Here is a 15,867-nt window from a genome sequence, read left to right as displayed (position 1 = left end):
GGCACTGCTCATGGAATGCTTAGTACTGCCCTCTTTGCTGGCATAGGAGGGGAAGGAGGAGTCCGAACAACGGGAGTCCAGCTTGCTCAGCAGAGAGGACCTGAATGTCAGAGCCCAAGCTCCAGGCTGCTGGACTTATTGTTCACATGTTGAAAGGAAGGTGATATCCTTCTTTAAATTGACCCTCAAGAGAACATTACACATGATGACTCGAATGCTCTTCCGTGCCAGTAACTTGCACCTTTGAGGTTTCCTCAGTATCCTCCTTCCACTCAGTGTTTCTTCATCTGAGCTATCGTACAATGTTACTTGGTGACTGGAAGATCACTCTCCTCATGCTCCCCCTTAAACTCTGGCCCTTGCCACTTGAGTCCACCTTTGTTGGTTTAAGTAATCCAAAATGTTGTACACCACTGGGTACCTTCACACCCTTGAGTCTTTAACATTCTATCTATCTCATTGCTCTCTTGCAGGATTTTCCATCATGCCTAGCTTTTCTGTGGGTTAGTAAGTCCGAAGCTCCTCTAGGATTTTTTTCTCTTGGCCAAGTTTCCCTTTTTTTTTTCTAGTTTGTTCTGAGCCAGAGATCGTCTGACCTCCGAATCTCTGGGATATGGCAATGTGGTATATTTTCAAATCTGTGTGCCTTTGATACTTCCGAGGCTATTAAAGCTGGGGCTTGTTAAAGGTATATTGAATTGTAAATACTGTGGGACGTGGTAAGGTGGAAAATCTGTGTCCTTTGTAAATGTTTGATAATGTAGTTCTTTCATTTCAGATTAATACAAATATGGCCACAATATAATTATTAATCCATGCTTCTCTACAGAGACATGCCTTTGGAAGTTCCTGCGTGATACATTTTTAATTTCCAGCTTGGTATGTGATGAGTTGCTGATATGCAACGGTATTAACTCAAGGAACATGTGTAAGGAAGGTTTGCTGGAAGCTGGAGATGCTATGCTGCTAATGTGATGAACTAAATGTTTAGCCAATTCAAGACACCAGCAAACATTCTTTGGCAAATTGGCACACTCCTTGGACATTGCCAAATGCTTATGCAGTCTAATCATGGACACAACTGTGGTTTTAGCTAAAACTCAGAGCAGGATGGCAGTCGCATATGTGTTGCTGGGCTAGTGACCAATCTGACCTCCTGATTTGCAGAGCAAACATTTGTTCAGCAAACTATGTTGATGCACACGCAGGAGGATGCACTATATGATGTTTAATATATCTACTTACATTTTAAAGCAAACATTAAGTTCCCTGTATGTACCTGGATCAGTCCAAACAGCTGGGTTTTGCCTCCCTTCCAGCAGATAAGATCAGCCCCATTTTTATGCCCAGACGTTTAGTACCATAGCACAATGCTACATCAGCTACAGTAGATGTCTCTTTTCTTTGCTGTTAAAAGCAATGGTGACTTTTGTCTGTCTGGAGTGTTTGTGTCTTGAGAAGACGGTTACTGTGAGCCTGTTAGGCCTTTCCATGGGTGTCATCTCTGCATGGCAAAGAGAATCAGAGTGAGCCTTGTGTGTGTGTAGAGTTGGGAATTCATTTGGGAACTGGTGGCGTTGTCTTCTACATTGTGGTGATTTGACTGAAGTAGATTTTACCCATAATGCAGCATGAGTAAAAATGCTTGCCAATGTTATCTCCTTGTAGGTTTCCCTGCAATGGGACAAGGATCTGCATATCAGACCATGCCAGTTATGGGTGGGATGATGCCAGCCACTATGCCCGCAATGGGGAGTATGCCTATGATACCTACAATGGGTGGGGTTGCAACTATGCCAGGTAAGAATCTGCAACAGTAGCGAAGGGAGGTGAAAGTACAATAGCACAATCTATTAATAGATCTGTATTCATATACAGTAGATTAAATCCCGAACGCAATCAGTTTGCCATTCTCTCAACCTAATATCCTAGACACAATTTTCCGCAGCTTGCAACCTCCCAATAATCTTGCAAGTGAAAAGGTCCAGGACTGGAGTGGCAGAAGGTGCAATAGGTCAGGACTGAGGTTCCTGTGCAGCGTTATAAGGAGGCCCACTACAAGGATAACTGGGATTATGCAGTCAAGATAAAGGTGTTACAACAAAGTTCTTTATGGGGGAGGGGTAATGCAGTTTTGGGAAAGTAGGAAGGCCTAGTATCTTTCTTTCATGTGTATTTGAATCACAGATCTGGTTCAACAGTTGCTTTTTGTTAGCATTACAATGCCTGGGTAATTATTTTGTAGGTAAGTTTACCCAGCAGTTATCCATACCCTGTCTGCAGTCAGTTTCTTTATTTGCAGGAATGTGTGTCTTTACCAGAGTTTTCAGTGATGTGCCTATGGGTCTATAAAGAGCGCAGAGTCTCTCTGGGCCCCCTCCCAGTAATCTCTGTAGCCATCCGCTGCTGAATTCCAAGGGTCTACTCGTCTAAGGGGAAGGGAGCGGTCATGTTTGCTGGTTAGAACACTCTCTTTTCCTATGTCTGTCAGCAATGATGATGCCCCAGCCCCAGCCGCAGCCCGTGATGCCTGCAGTGGATCCCAACCAGCTAGCAGCACAACAGCAAGCCTTCATCAACCAACAAGCGCTGCTGCTGGTGAGTATAGTGAGAGAGAGGGGGGAGGAAGGTGAGAAGCAGAAGGTAAAGGTGCAGCTCGTGAGGTTTGTGGCACAGTAGCCTATGATTATGCTAAGCGGCTGTATTTAGAGCAGATCTGTAAAACGGTTCTTAATACATCTCCTCGGCCTATTAATATGCATCAGGTAATAATGCATCACAGCATCCAGTGCTGCATACAAGTTGACTTATTATGCAAATTTCGTTCAATGAACTCCAAGGTCAGCCTTGTTCACTGTGTACCGTGCAATGGTGAATAGATACTTAAATTCCCAAGCTGGCCACGTCCAAAGCAATGGAAACAGATGGGCAGTTTAAAGAAAATATTTATTCACTTAAAATGTTAACGGCTTTATTAGTTCCACCGGCATGCCCATTGTTAAGTCAAATAAAAAAACGGATTCCTATTTTTGAGCTTTTGTTTCTAATGCGCTGGGCAAGGTTCTGTTTTTTTTTTTCTGTGTGCACAGTGCCCTGGCTGACCTTGTTACACGACAGTTGTTCATAGTTTTAGAAACTGATCATCTCTCACTTCATCTTTCACTGATGACTTGGCTGTTCTGACAAGCCTTTAGTGATCATGTATCTCAGACTTGTAGTGTGTTCTGAGAATAATCTGATTTAGTTGATCATCTGTCCAAAATCTTCAGATTTTATGAGAATAATTTATTTAAGTTGATGTAAGTTTTATCTGTTTTATGGGCCCAATAATCAAATTTATCCAGCTGCCTCAATTATCTGGTTAACTTAGAAGGCACGGCTATGTCGCTGAATATACCCAGATAATTTCTAGATAGCTGGATAAGTTATATCTAGCTAACCTTAGACCTGTTATCAAGCAGGTCTAACTTATTCGAATATCGGCACTTATCCAGTTAAGGTAAGCAGCTAAGGAGACCCCACCCCGATCTGCCCATTGCCCTCCCCCAAAATATCCAGTTATCTACTAAGCCGGATAAATACTTATCTGGCTAAATGGCGGCCGCTGAACATAGCCTGCTATTCAGCGGCAGCCACTTAGGCCTGGATTTTCTAAAATCGCAGGGCTTTGTGAATCGCGTGGTAACGGGGGGGCAGGGGGGCGAAGCAGGGGGGGGGGGGGGCGGGCCTGCGAAAGCCGGCAGTGGTGTTATCACTGCCGGCTTTCGCACCCGATAGCTCCATCGTGAAAGGTAGCGCTATTGGGCGCGCTACTGGCAGCGATAAGGGGTCTTACCGAATTGGCGCCGGCGAAGTTTCTGCAGCGTCCGCCTCGACGACTCCTCTTCCGGTGCCGATGCTGCCCCGACTCCACCCCTATCTAGCTATCACACGCGAAAAGGGATAGACAATATCCCCCTTAGTCAGATAAGTGCTTATTTATCCAGCTAACTAGTGCTAAATATCAGCCTCCCTATGTTTAATTTTAACATTTTAAGTTACCCTGAGAATGATATGAATTGTAATTTCACAGATTCATTGCCTGTTTTGTTTCATTTCATTTAGAAAATGTAATAAAAGAAAAGCAAAGCTTTGTTCATGTTTTGTTTTCCTCACCAAGGAGGCCCCAGTCCTGCCCCCACTTGGACTTTAGACAAATGAAAGGAGTAAGAGGAATCTGGGCCAGGGCCAGGGCCAGGAATGGGAGATGTTGAATTTTTTAAAAAAATTTTTAAAATTTTTCAATCGCTCTGAGGTTGTTTTTTTTTTGTGGGGGGGAGAGGGGTCCCATTTTGTTGTATTGGTTTTGTTTTCATTTGTATTGTTGTTTTGTTTGATTTTAAATAAAAAAAATTACATAAAATATAAATCAGAAGTGAAATGATAAAAAACAAAATAAAACAAATATAAGCGCCCATTCCTATTGTGGCATTATGCAGGGTTATTTATTGAATTGCTTATTTTAACTGCTTTGATTTTGTGTTGTAACATGTCTTGAGCGCTTTTGAGGGAAGGCATGATAAAAGAATACAAACTATTAATACCACCATTATAGTTTTAACTATGTTATCAAACTATTAACTTTGCCAGTCATACTGTGGCAAACAGAAGAAAGAGGAAATGATAAAACTTTCTGTAATTGCATTATCCATATTTCTTTTAAACAAAACTGTACCTTGATTTTCCTAATGAGGAGCCCTGCACCCACCTGGGCTATCCCTCGGCTCTGTGGAAGTTGGGCTCTTTAAGTTTAGTGGGTTTGCCAAGGCCTAGATCACTGGGCTAAGGCTGCAGGGGTCGTGTGGACTTGCGCATCTCTAATCTTCTGTCCAAATCAGCAAGAACTCTGCTGCAGCTTCTGCGGGCCTCCAAAAACCTGAATGAATTCAGAAAATAGCAAGAGGAATAGCTTGCTGTAAAGAGTTTTCCCTCACCCCTCCACCCTTTTGGTTCTCTGTTTTATCTAATCATGATGGGTTTCTTACTTGTCTGGTCTGATCTGTTCTAAAAAGCCTCCAGCTTCACACTCTGCTGTACTCAAAAAGGAATCCAATTGTAAAAATTATAGAGCCCATCTATTTAGCAAAACATATTAATGTGCAAGATGTTGTATAATGCAGCAGTGTGCTCAATGTCCTGCCCTCTCCCCTCTAAGTCTTTCATTGTATAGAATTATTCTAGTTTGATGCAGTTACATCAGTGGAATTCACTCCGACCCTTGAGGGCCACCAACAGGTCAGGTGTTCAGGCTATTCCTAATAAATATGCATGAGATAGATTTGCATAGATCTGCCTCCATTGTATGCAGATATATCTCATGCATATTTATTAGGATCATATTCATATTCTCATACATATTCATTAGGATCATATTCATATTCTCCTGAACACCTGACCTGGTGGTGGCCCTTGAGGGCTGGGAGCAAATACCACTGAGTTATATAGACTGAGACATAGGAAGATAAAAAAACTTAACCAGGAACACAGTGAACAGGATTAGTGTCAGGGGAGTACTGGCCAAGTTAGTGATTTACAATCCATGGTTCAACCCCTTATCTATTTATCCTTAGCAGCTGTTTAAATGACCTTGAGGCTTTTATACATCAACAATGGCAGAAAGGTCAATCCACTCATCCACTTATTTCTTGTGCATCTTTCCAGCAGTGTCCAAGGTGAATTACAGACAAATTCATATATAAAACACGGAGGCAACATTGGGATGGATAGTGTCTCCTTCCCGAAGTGATGAGCGATGCTTAACGATAGCAATTTGCAGGCAGTTTTCTAACAGCATGCTTACAGCCTACATGGGCTGTTTTAGCAGAATGCACGGATTTAAAACCACTCACATACTTTGCCCCTCATCTTTTGTGCACATAGCCAAAAGGGGGAAATTAGCATGCATACTTTGGAAAAAGTCATGTGTGTGCTCTATTTTGCTTCCTGCCCCTCCCCTCCCCCACCTAAAAAGTCCAAAGAAAAGGCCCTTTTCAGTGCAGCTAAAAGGGTGCATGCACATTAGAGGTAATTTTCAAAGGAGTTATGTGTGTAACTGTAACATACTATTGTAGCAATGTTCAAAAACCCATTTACACGCTTAGGGGTAGATTTTTAAAAAAAAGCGCGATTGCTTACTTTTGTTTGCGCAGCAGGCGCAAAGAAAAGTACGCTGGATTTTATAAGATGCGCGTATCCTCTAAAATCCTGGATTGGTGCGCGCAAGGCTGCCGATTTTGGGCAGCCTGTGCGCGCCGAGCTGCGCAGCCTGCCTCCGTTCCCTCCGAGGCCGCTCCGAAATCGACCCGGGGGCTGGACCATGCCCCCGGCCCGGCGCCACACCCCCCGGTCCTGCCCCCGAAACGCTTCATCCCGCCCCCAAAACGCCGCGTCATCAGGTCCCACCCCCGACACGCCCCCGACACGCCCCCTTTGAAAAACCCCGGGACCTACGCGCGTCCCGGGGCTCTGCGCGCATCGGCGGCTTATGCAAAATAGGCGCGCCGGCGCGCAAGGCCCTCTCGCGTAAATCCGGGCGGATTTACGCGAGCAGGGCTTTTAAAATCCGCCCGTTAAAGTGCCCTTATGCATGTAAAACCTATTGACAATTCAATGGCATAAATTGTACCAATTTTCAAAAGCCCATTTACATGGATAAAGTGCATTTACATGTGTAAAACCCAGTTTTAAATGTGTAAATCCTTTTGAAAATTACCCGCTTTCTTCACACTTTTTAGCCACTTTTGAAGTGGCACTATTCAGACAGGTCAGTTTATGTAGGAAATCAGTGCAAAATTGCTCTTCCCATGATCACAAATTTGGTGACCAGGAGACTGAGTGAGAGGGGAGGAAGAATTTTATTTCCAACCGGTAAGGTCGATTTTAAAACGAGCACATGTGTGCTCATACATGCACAAGTGAGGATATGCTTGAATTTTTAATCGTGCGCCCACTTATATGCATATGTTTTAAAATGCACCAACCACGCATACGCATGCTCCCAATTATAAGAGGTTACTAGGGCAAAGCTAGTGCAAATGTCTTCCGTAGGACTTTGTCCACTTTTACGCACTTGTCAGCAAATTTTAAAACATGCTTGCGTGAGGGATGACCCAATTTTTCCAATTAGTCCACCACTTTGGCCACTTAATATCAAGGTCTTCCAGATCTCTCTGATTCTTCATCCTGCATGCCCCCAAGTTGACCCAGACCCCTCACCCTGTCCTGTAAGCCCTAAAACTCAAAATCTACAGACTTGCTCTTCATCTGGAGCAGCAGTAAAGTTATGCGGATAACAAGCCAACGCACAATGCGGTCTCGGGTTTTAAAATTCGGAGTTACGCATGTAGGTCTTGGCCCCACCCCTTTTCCACCCCCTTATGCCTCATGCGCACACAGGTACATACATGCGTATTTTGTGGCTTTGTAAAATCTGCGTTGCTTCCGCGTGGCCCACATATGCATATGTGGGCATTTTTTGCGCGAGCAACACTTTTAAAGTCGACTTGTGTGTGAAGATGATGGTAGATCACCAGAGGTTTTGATTCTCTTCCAGGCTCAGCAGATGACCCTTCAGGCTACTGTGCTCTCACAACAACAGCAGCAACAGAGGCAGCTACAGCAGCCAAATCCAGAGCCTCCCAGACCAACTCGCGTTTCGGCACCAGTGCCTGCCCCAGACCCGACTCCAGCTCCAGTATCTGTGCCGACTCCAGCTCCAGTACCTGTGCCAGCTCCAGCTCCACCCGTAGCATCAGCACCAGCACCAGTTCCAGTACCCAAACCCAACAGTGTTGCAAAGAATCAAACACCAGCAACTAAGGCGAAGCCTACCAAGGAATCACAACTGCCAGTGCCTCCACCTGTAACTATTGCCCAACTAGTGTTAATATTGTGTAGTAAATTCTTGTTTGAAAGAAAATATATTCACATAAATAACTTAGTTTATGCATAGGAAGAAGATTATTTTCCCTCTCACAGCTCTGCCAGTACAGCTTTATCTTGTGGTATGTTAGCATATGCTCACTAGACAGTGGTTTAGGATCACAAAGCTTGTTTGATTTTTGACTTAAGACAAATTTAAACCTAGATCTCCAGAGGCTAAAGTCTAGTGTATTAGCTCTTTGCAGTCTGAGTCCAAAGCTAGCACCCAATTTAGAAGTCTAAGACAATAAGATTCCAAGATGAGCATGAAAAAACCCAAACAAACCCCTAGTCAATGAAGGGACCCAGAGCACCCCAACAAGCAAAGAGATCCCTGGTTTGATGTCACTAAAATATATTTAGTCGATCTGCAGTGCGCCAGATCTCCATGGCTGTTACTGATAAGCGCTCTCTGTATTCTCAGTATCAGATTCCTTCGGTCAGTGAAGAGCCGTTCCTTGATAGGGAATATATCCATCAATTGGAGACCTTCCAGCAGAAAAGAGATTTTTTCCAGAAAATCGGTCAGTATTTGCTTTTCTAACCGCTTGCCCTGTTTTACTAGAGAGGTGCTTATATTTGAAGCAAAACAACACATTTTTAACAAAATGTCCTGCTTCCTTTTATTTCATTTGGAAAGAAAACAAAACAACTTTATTCCGGTTTTATTTGGCTTTCCTCACTGAGCAGCCACCTGACTTCACACTCCCTGGATGCCTTTTACCCGACTGTTAGTCTCTAAAGTCCAAATGGGGCCCAGGTGATCCTCCGTCACTCCTGCTCCACCAGGCTGGTATTTTATACAATGGTGCTGGCCAGCCCTGAGGCTAAGGCCATATTGATGTACAGATGTGCAGGGCTGGTTAGTGCCAATTGATATATGGACCTGGGGAGGCAGGAGCGAGTAGAGATTTCTCCTGCTCCATTTGGACTTTAAAGACCCAGAGGCATTCGGGGGAGGAGTTAGGGGTAGAATTGGTGGGGGGGAGCCTTACATTTTTTGATTTTGAAGGTGCAGTTTTTTTTCTAGTGAGGGAGAGGGATCCCCATTGTGTTATGTGTTTTTCTTTTTTTTTCAATCATATTGTTTGTTTTGTTTCAAATAAATGAAATGATGCAAAACAAACCATAATAAAACAAACAAACAAAAAATAAAGTAAGTGCACACCTCTACTTTCTACCTGCTGTTTGCTTTTCTTCCTCTGGAAGAAACTCCACAGTGTCCATTGGAGTTTGGGGTTTAACAAAAAACAAAGTTGAATCGAAGCTGAAGTGAACTGATGGCAGGGTGGAAGGACGCTGGGAGAGGAAGTAAAGGGAGATAGGAAAAAGGAGGGAGGGAAGGCTGAGCAGGGGAAGGTGAAGTGAATGCAAAGAAAAAGGGGGGAGAGCGAGAGTGGAATGAGACGTGAGTAATTGGTTCCAGCTTGCTTGGGACTCACTGGACGAACCAATGAAAAAATCCAAGAAGAAAAGTCCATAGAAAAATGATGTGGTCAGAGTAAGGGAGAAATTCTGCTCTGGTTATCCTATATGTCTCACTGTGCTGAATGTAAAGTGTTTATATTCTGGGTGCAGGGCAGCAAGAGACTCAAGTGAAGGTGGTCCGATCAAAGATTTTGCTCCCAAAGGGAAAATCTGAGTCAGAGGAGGAGGAGGAAGAGGAGGAGGAAGAAGAAACTGAACAGAATGCCAACCCAGAACCAGTGGCCAAGCCAGGTAAGGCACAGCTACGTTGTCCTGTTGTGGGTAGAATTTAGTTTAGTTTGCTTTATTGATTTGAGCATGCCATCAAAGTGATGAACAACTAAAATAACGTACATAACACCTAAATTCACCTCAATAAACGTTCTCATATATCAATAAAATTAAGACGAACACCTAACAACAGTGAAAGAAAAGAAGCATATCTTATATAATACCCGAACACACATGTAGTAAAATAATACAGCAGTAGTTAAGCATCAGTCAAAATAAAAGATCAGAGCAGAAATGATCATCCAAGGACCAAAGGCTAGGCTAAAAAAGCCAAATCTTCACCCTCTTCTAAAATCTTGGATAATTGAGTTCTGCCCTCAGATCCCATACAAGCGAATTGCAGTGCATAGGAACTACATAACTAAAGACACCACGCCTGATACACTCAAGTGCAGTAACAGTCAGGGGCAGAACAATAAGAAGGTCAAGCTGGGAGGAATGGAGAGTTCATCCTGTCTTATAGGGAGATACTAAGTCTGCCAACAAACTATCTTTAATATGGGCTGCAGAGAAGCCACTTGAACTTTCACAGGAGAGAGTGAATTTTCAATGATAGTCGAACGTACAACTTGCTCCTAAAATTTGGATTTTGTATCTTTGGTAAATTTGCATACTGGAGAGCTAGAATGAGTTTAGTGACCACCCATCAAATGTTATTCAAGGAAAGATCAGAATGCTCTTCAATCTTCTCAGAAACATTAGAAAACGATAGTATGGATGGGAAAGGAACCCTTTGTCTTACTATCATTCCTTCCACCCTCAAAGTCCTCTAAAGGTTTATTCTCTTTGATCCTTCCATGAGATGGCACAATTAAAGAGGAATCATCAAGAGAGAAGACATCTGAAGAGCTAGATTTAGCTCAGGAACATTGACAGCAACTGCAGACTCACTGGGAGTGTCAGACGTTCCTGTTAGGTTTTGTAGGTTTTGTGGACCCTTGGCCCGAGATGGGAGTTGACGCTACCTGAAGGGTTGGGCCCCACAGGCCCCCACAGTCGGGAGGCGAGGTTGACTGGAAACAAGGGCAACAGGACCACGGCTTGGCCCAGGAGAGAGGAGGTGTAGAAGAACTGCCTGCGTCACAGCCACGTGATCACAGGCACCTGCACAGCAGCAGTACAGCGGGGTGACCCGAGGAGCGGGGACAGATAGAGTCAGTTCAATGATATTGCAGTGCTGGGCAGATCTGGAGAAAGGATATACCAGAGAAAGGATCTCCAATACAGGAGCGCACGGGGCAGGCCCCGAGGAATGGGGAGTGCGGAGACAGAACCCCTGCTGTGGTAACGCTGAGACTACCCCGAGGAGCGGGGAAGCATAGAGACAGGATCTCTGGTGTAGTAATGCTGAGGCTACCCCGAGGAGCGGGGAAGCATGGAGACTGGTGTAATAATGCTGAGACTACCCCATTGAGCAGGGAAGTATGGAGACAGGATCTCTGGCGTAGTAGTGCTGAGGCTACCTCAAGGAGCGGGGAAGTGTAGAGGCAGGATCTCTGGAGAAGTAGCGCAGCGGCTACCCCAAGGAGCGGGGAAGCATGAAGACAGAGTTCCAGGAATGGAAGCGCAGAGCAGGTGCCCCGAGGAGTGGGTACCCAGAGCCAGAGTCCACAGTCAGAGAGCAGAGATCCAAGGCAGGAACCACAGGTCCGGAGAACAGGAACAAGCACCAGAGGAGCTCAGGGAACTCGTTGCCAAGTCGGTTGGCGTAGGTCAAAAGAGGTGCTTAAATATCTCAGGCTTGTGATGTCATCAGCCGGGGACGACCCTGGAGTTCCTGCCATTGGGCCTTTAAAGGGAGGACAGATGGCGCGCGCGCGCCTAAGGAGGCCCGGAGTCAGAGCGTTGGTCGGCGGCGTCCCAGCCGCCGCGTGGGGCACGGAGAGCCATGATGGAACGCGGCGGTAGCGGCTGCCCAGAGCCGCAAGTTCACCAGGAGTGGAGAGCCAGGCATGACATGACGTGAGTTGGGTCGACCGCGGCCGACGGTCATAACAGTTCCATTGGCTCTTAAAGGCTGGGGAGGAGTAACAAGCTCCCGAACTGGTACAGGCTTCCCAATCTTGTCCACAGGGGGTGGAAACCGACAACTGCTGCATGTTGATCCATGGGAACCCCCAAGCAGAAACAGAAGAAGAGGCAACTTACCATTCCTTTTCTTTCCCATTTGCTGGCAAAAAAAAAAAGGGCAGCTGCGTTGAACTTGCAAAATCCTCCCAGGGGCGTGTGCCCCCCTGAGGCGCACGGCTTTGGCTGTGCGCCTCAGTCCCTGCTACTTAAATGGCTCAAACCATTGCCGGCAAGTGCTGTCAGGCAAACTGCTTCACCACCAGAAAAGGAGAGGGAAGGGCAGAAGCTCCCGCAGCCAAGGTCTCACCGGCTCTCACTCTTCCTCTGCACCAGATGCCCCCCCCCCCCCCGAATACTAATTCTTATGATACATTCAAGCTTTTTGCTCTCCACACACTGCCATCGTATAGCCAGCACATTTATAGCTGATAGACCGCGTACCATACGCAGCAGGTATGCGTATTCTCTGCAATATGTACAGAAGTGAACAGACCCCGGCGGCTCCAGGGCTCATCGGGGAGGGGATGTCTTCTTCTGACAATTTATTTATTTATTTAGCATTTTTATATACCGACTTTCCAATAACAGAATTACTGATCAATTCGGTTTACATTTTAACAGAACAATAACATTGACAAGTAAATGTCTTACTTCTTCCCAAAGGCAAAGGCTGAACAATACATGCAGAAATGCTACAAGTTGCCATAGGAAACATGTACACATGTGGAGTGTGATTTGATAACTGTGCAGACTTAACCCTGAATTTTCCCCCCCAGCAAACGTATGCGCACAAGGTCCACTTTGAAAATTCACCATGGGTGAATGATCTGGAATTTTGCACAGAATAACTGGCCCAGAGCTACCCCTTCTCTCTGGAAGGTATGGCTCGGGTGGGTTAGCTTACCTGCATACTTTCTAAAACCGGGAAGTCTACGCACAAGCCCCAGCTCCCTGCCTCGGGATGCCTCTCCCCGTTTGATGTAGAAGCACGTACATAGCCGGGTTACGCGCTAGTTTGTGTAACAGCCATTTATGTACATTAACCTGCTTGTTGCACAGAAATGGCTTTGCATATTACTAAAGAAATATATGTCTAGTGGAGCCAAGCCAAAACACACAAAAGAGTCAGTACGAGGAGGTAGCAGTGTGTTACGAGAACGCTCCAATCTGTTCTTGGCACTGTCAAGCTGTGTAGAAAGGTTGCAAATCTTCAAGTTTCTTTTAGCAAACTGTTAGTTATTTAATGAAGAAGTCTTCACAGTACAAAAGGTACTCGAAAGCAGTTCCCCGCCCCACTCCCCCACACACAAAGGAGCTGCATTGGGAAGGGAACTATAGCCAGCGAGAATTGCTTCAATTTGCATTCATTTAGGAGTGATTACTTTACATCACTTCCTCAGTATAACTTGCATATTAGCACCCTGGAGGGTGATTTTGAAAAGGATCCCTGAGGGTAAAACAGTGCTAACACCAGAAGCCATGGCCCTTTCCTGTTCGTATCCTAGATCAGTCCAGACAAGGGGGTTTTGCATCCCTACCAGCAGATGGAGGCAGAGAACTAAAAGCTTTGAGGCACTGCTACATAACTGAGTGTGCCCCCTGCAGACCCTTAGTATTTCTCTGTCTCCAGCAGATGGTAGAGATGCAAACCTGCAGTTAAGAAAAGAGAAGGGACAGAAAAAGAGAAGATGTGGGCCATCCCTCAGGCTGAGCCAGCGACGAGCAAGGGGGTTGGTAATCCCTGATCAGCTTTAGTCCGCAGCAGATCCAGGGGTCTGACAGCCAGGGATCCTGGTTCCCTTTTATCCCCTGAAGGCCTCTTCCCAGAGGTGTTGCCAGTAGAAGGGACGTATTCCTTTTTATGCTTGAATTTCTTCCTTTGCTGTGGCTGCTGTTTCTTTAAAAAAAAAAAAAAGTGTTAAATTTTCCTTTCAGCAGCAACTGCTCGGGATATTCCTGGTTTGATCATCGGAGCAGGCCCGGGCTGGGGAAGGGGGCAGTGTTTCTCCTAGGACAAGCAGGATGGTAGTCCTCACATGTGGGTGACATCATCCGATGGAGCCCGGCATGAAAAGCTTTTGTCAAAGTTTCTAGAAACTTTGGCCAGCAGACTGAGCATGCCCAGCCTGCTGCTATCCGTGCATCCACGCGAGGTCCCCCTTCAGTCTTTTCTTTTCCACGATGCAGTTGCCTTGTGGTTGGTGGAGCCCCACTTGTTTTCAAAATTTCTTTCTAATCCTTTTGAGGTTTTCTCTAATCCTCGTCAGGTCCCCCTTTGCGGTCAGTATCCTCCCGGTACGGTAGGTTATTTTCGATTTTAGCTCGATCTTGTGGTCGATTCTCAACGCCCCACCTCCCGGTGCCCATCGGCCATTGACCGCACGCCAGGTCTTTTTCATGGCATTGACCGATTTTCGTCGGTGCCCCCAGTGCCTGCGGACTTTGTCAATCATGGACCTGCATGAGGTTTGCATCCTCTGCCTGGGGGCCTTGCACAATGTCCGTGGATGTGGTCTGAGCAATCAATTGACACCCAAGGGGGTGTTGTGCGCGCCTCGACAAAATGGAGAAATGTTTTGGGACCCCAAAATCCTCCACTCCTTCGTCAGTTGCTTCGATGCCCAAGGATCGCGGGGAGCCATCCCCGTCTCTGACTCTCACGGTCCCTTTCATTTCCACCCCCAAATATCGAGGAGAGGGAGATCAATCCACGGTGGTCTCTCCCCTCCCCCAGACCTCGGGGTCATCGACCTCCTCGGCGCCGGGGAAAGACTGAGCTGAGCATTGGAAGTGATCCGGGAAGCACCGACACTGGTCACCATCCGACATGGTTCCAGTTCCGGAGCAGCATCGGCGGCCACCTAGCCACCATCGAAGCGGCACCTGCCATCAGAGGCCCAATCCTCCGGTGACCCCAGTAGCCCGAGGCGTTCCCGATACCGGTGCTGGGCGCCGTGCCACCTCGGGCACCCGAGGATGAGCCAGCAATGCCTCGTCCCCCTCCATCAGTCCTGATGACTCAGGACTTCCAGGAGGAGTTGGACCGCAGGGTGCAGTCGGCGGTGCTCAAGGTGCTGCAAGGCATTGAGATACTGGTGCCACTGGCCCCCAAACCAGTGCCTGAGCCTCCGCCATCAATTCTGGCACCCTTGCTAGAGCATCTGGACGTCCTTCTCGGTGCCCTACCGACACAACCGGTGCCCGAGGGGCCATCGATGCTCCACCGGCCAGTGATGCCCTCTCCCAGAGCAATCCCAATTCCCGGGCCCTCTGAGGAAAATGAAGTCTCTGGGACCGGGTGCCCTCACCCATGGTTCCTTGAGCTGCTGCCGGGCCCTTCCGGCTTACCACAGCCGATGACCGCCTCGATGCCGGGGAATCCATCGGTACCCCTGCGCCCCTCAGAGCCCAGGGTCAATGCCCCTCATGGCCCTTGCCCTTGGTGTCCTGGCCCAAGTGAGGAAGAAGGTCCTTATATCCCTTGGGATGATGACTCCACAGACTTGTCCTCCAAGTACTCCGACGACCCACTCTCAGAGCCTTCATCCCCAGAGGAGCGGCGCCGGTCACTGCCGGAGGAACTGTCGTTTGTGGGGTTTGTTAGGGCTAAGGCTGAGGCCATCCCCTTTCATCTCCATATGGAGGAGGATGCGTGCCACAAGATGCTGGAGGTTATTCAGTTTATTAACGTTCCTAAAGAGATTGTGGCAGTTCCGATCCATGACATTTTTAAAGAACTCATCCTCCGCGTGTGGGAGCACCTCATTTCCATCTCCCCAGTAAACAGAAAGGCCGATTCCACCTACTTGGTGTAGGAATGAAAATTAGCAGGTAAGAACCAATTTTCCTTTATTACTGCACTACCAGTTTGGTTAGGTTCCCTAATTTGAAATTTCTCTTAGCTTTTCACTGTCTGTCTCACAATTTTGGCCAAGTATACTCCTATCACTATTCTCTTCCCCAACACACAAGGGATTTCTACCCATAAAAATTAAATTGTATATTTAGTCTCATGTAGGACCTTTATTCTGTTGGACTCTATGCCATCCTGGACATAAAGCGCCATCCCGCCACCAAGAT

The 15,867-nt window shown here is 46.5% G+C and overlaps 1 protein-coding gene across 1 annotated transcript in view; it reads left to right on the top strand.

Moving 5' to 3' along the window:
- Window positions 1–15,867, top strand: part of MYO15B (myosin XVB) — a 198,806-nt gene that overhangs the window by 75,287 nt on the left and 107,652 nt on the right. Inside the window, exons 17-21 of the mRNA XM_029597500.1 lie at window positions 1,669–1,800; window positions 2,492–2,598; window positions 7,592–7,900; window positions 8,384–8,483; window positions 9,538–9,678. Coding sequence (XP_029453360.1) covers window positions 1,669–1,800; window positions 2,492–2,598; window positions 7,592–7,900; window positions 8,384–8,483; window positions 9,538–9,678 — 789 coding nt within the window. The remainder of the gene's footprint in view (window positions 1–1,668; window positions 1,801–2,491; window positions 2,599–7,591; window positions 7,901–8,383; window positions 8,484–9,537; window positions 9,679–15,867) is intronic.

Source organism: Rhinatrema bivittatum, chromosome 4, assembly GCF_901001135.1.
Source record: "Rhinatrema bivittatum chromosome 4, aRhiBiv1.1, whole genome shotgun sequence".
In the NCBI taxonomy this organism is placed as follows: Eukaryota; Metazoa; Chordata; class Amphibia; order Gymnophiona; family Rhinatrematidae; genus Rhinatrema; species Rhinatrema bivittatum.
Note: the sequence above shows the minus strand (reverse complement) of the source record. Positions and strands in the feature narration are given on the sequence as shown.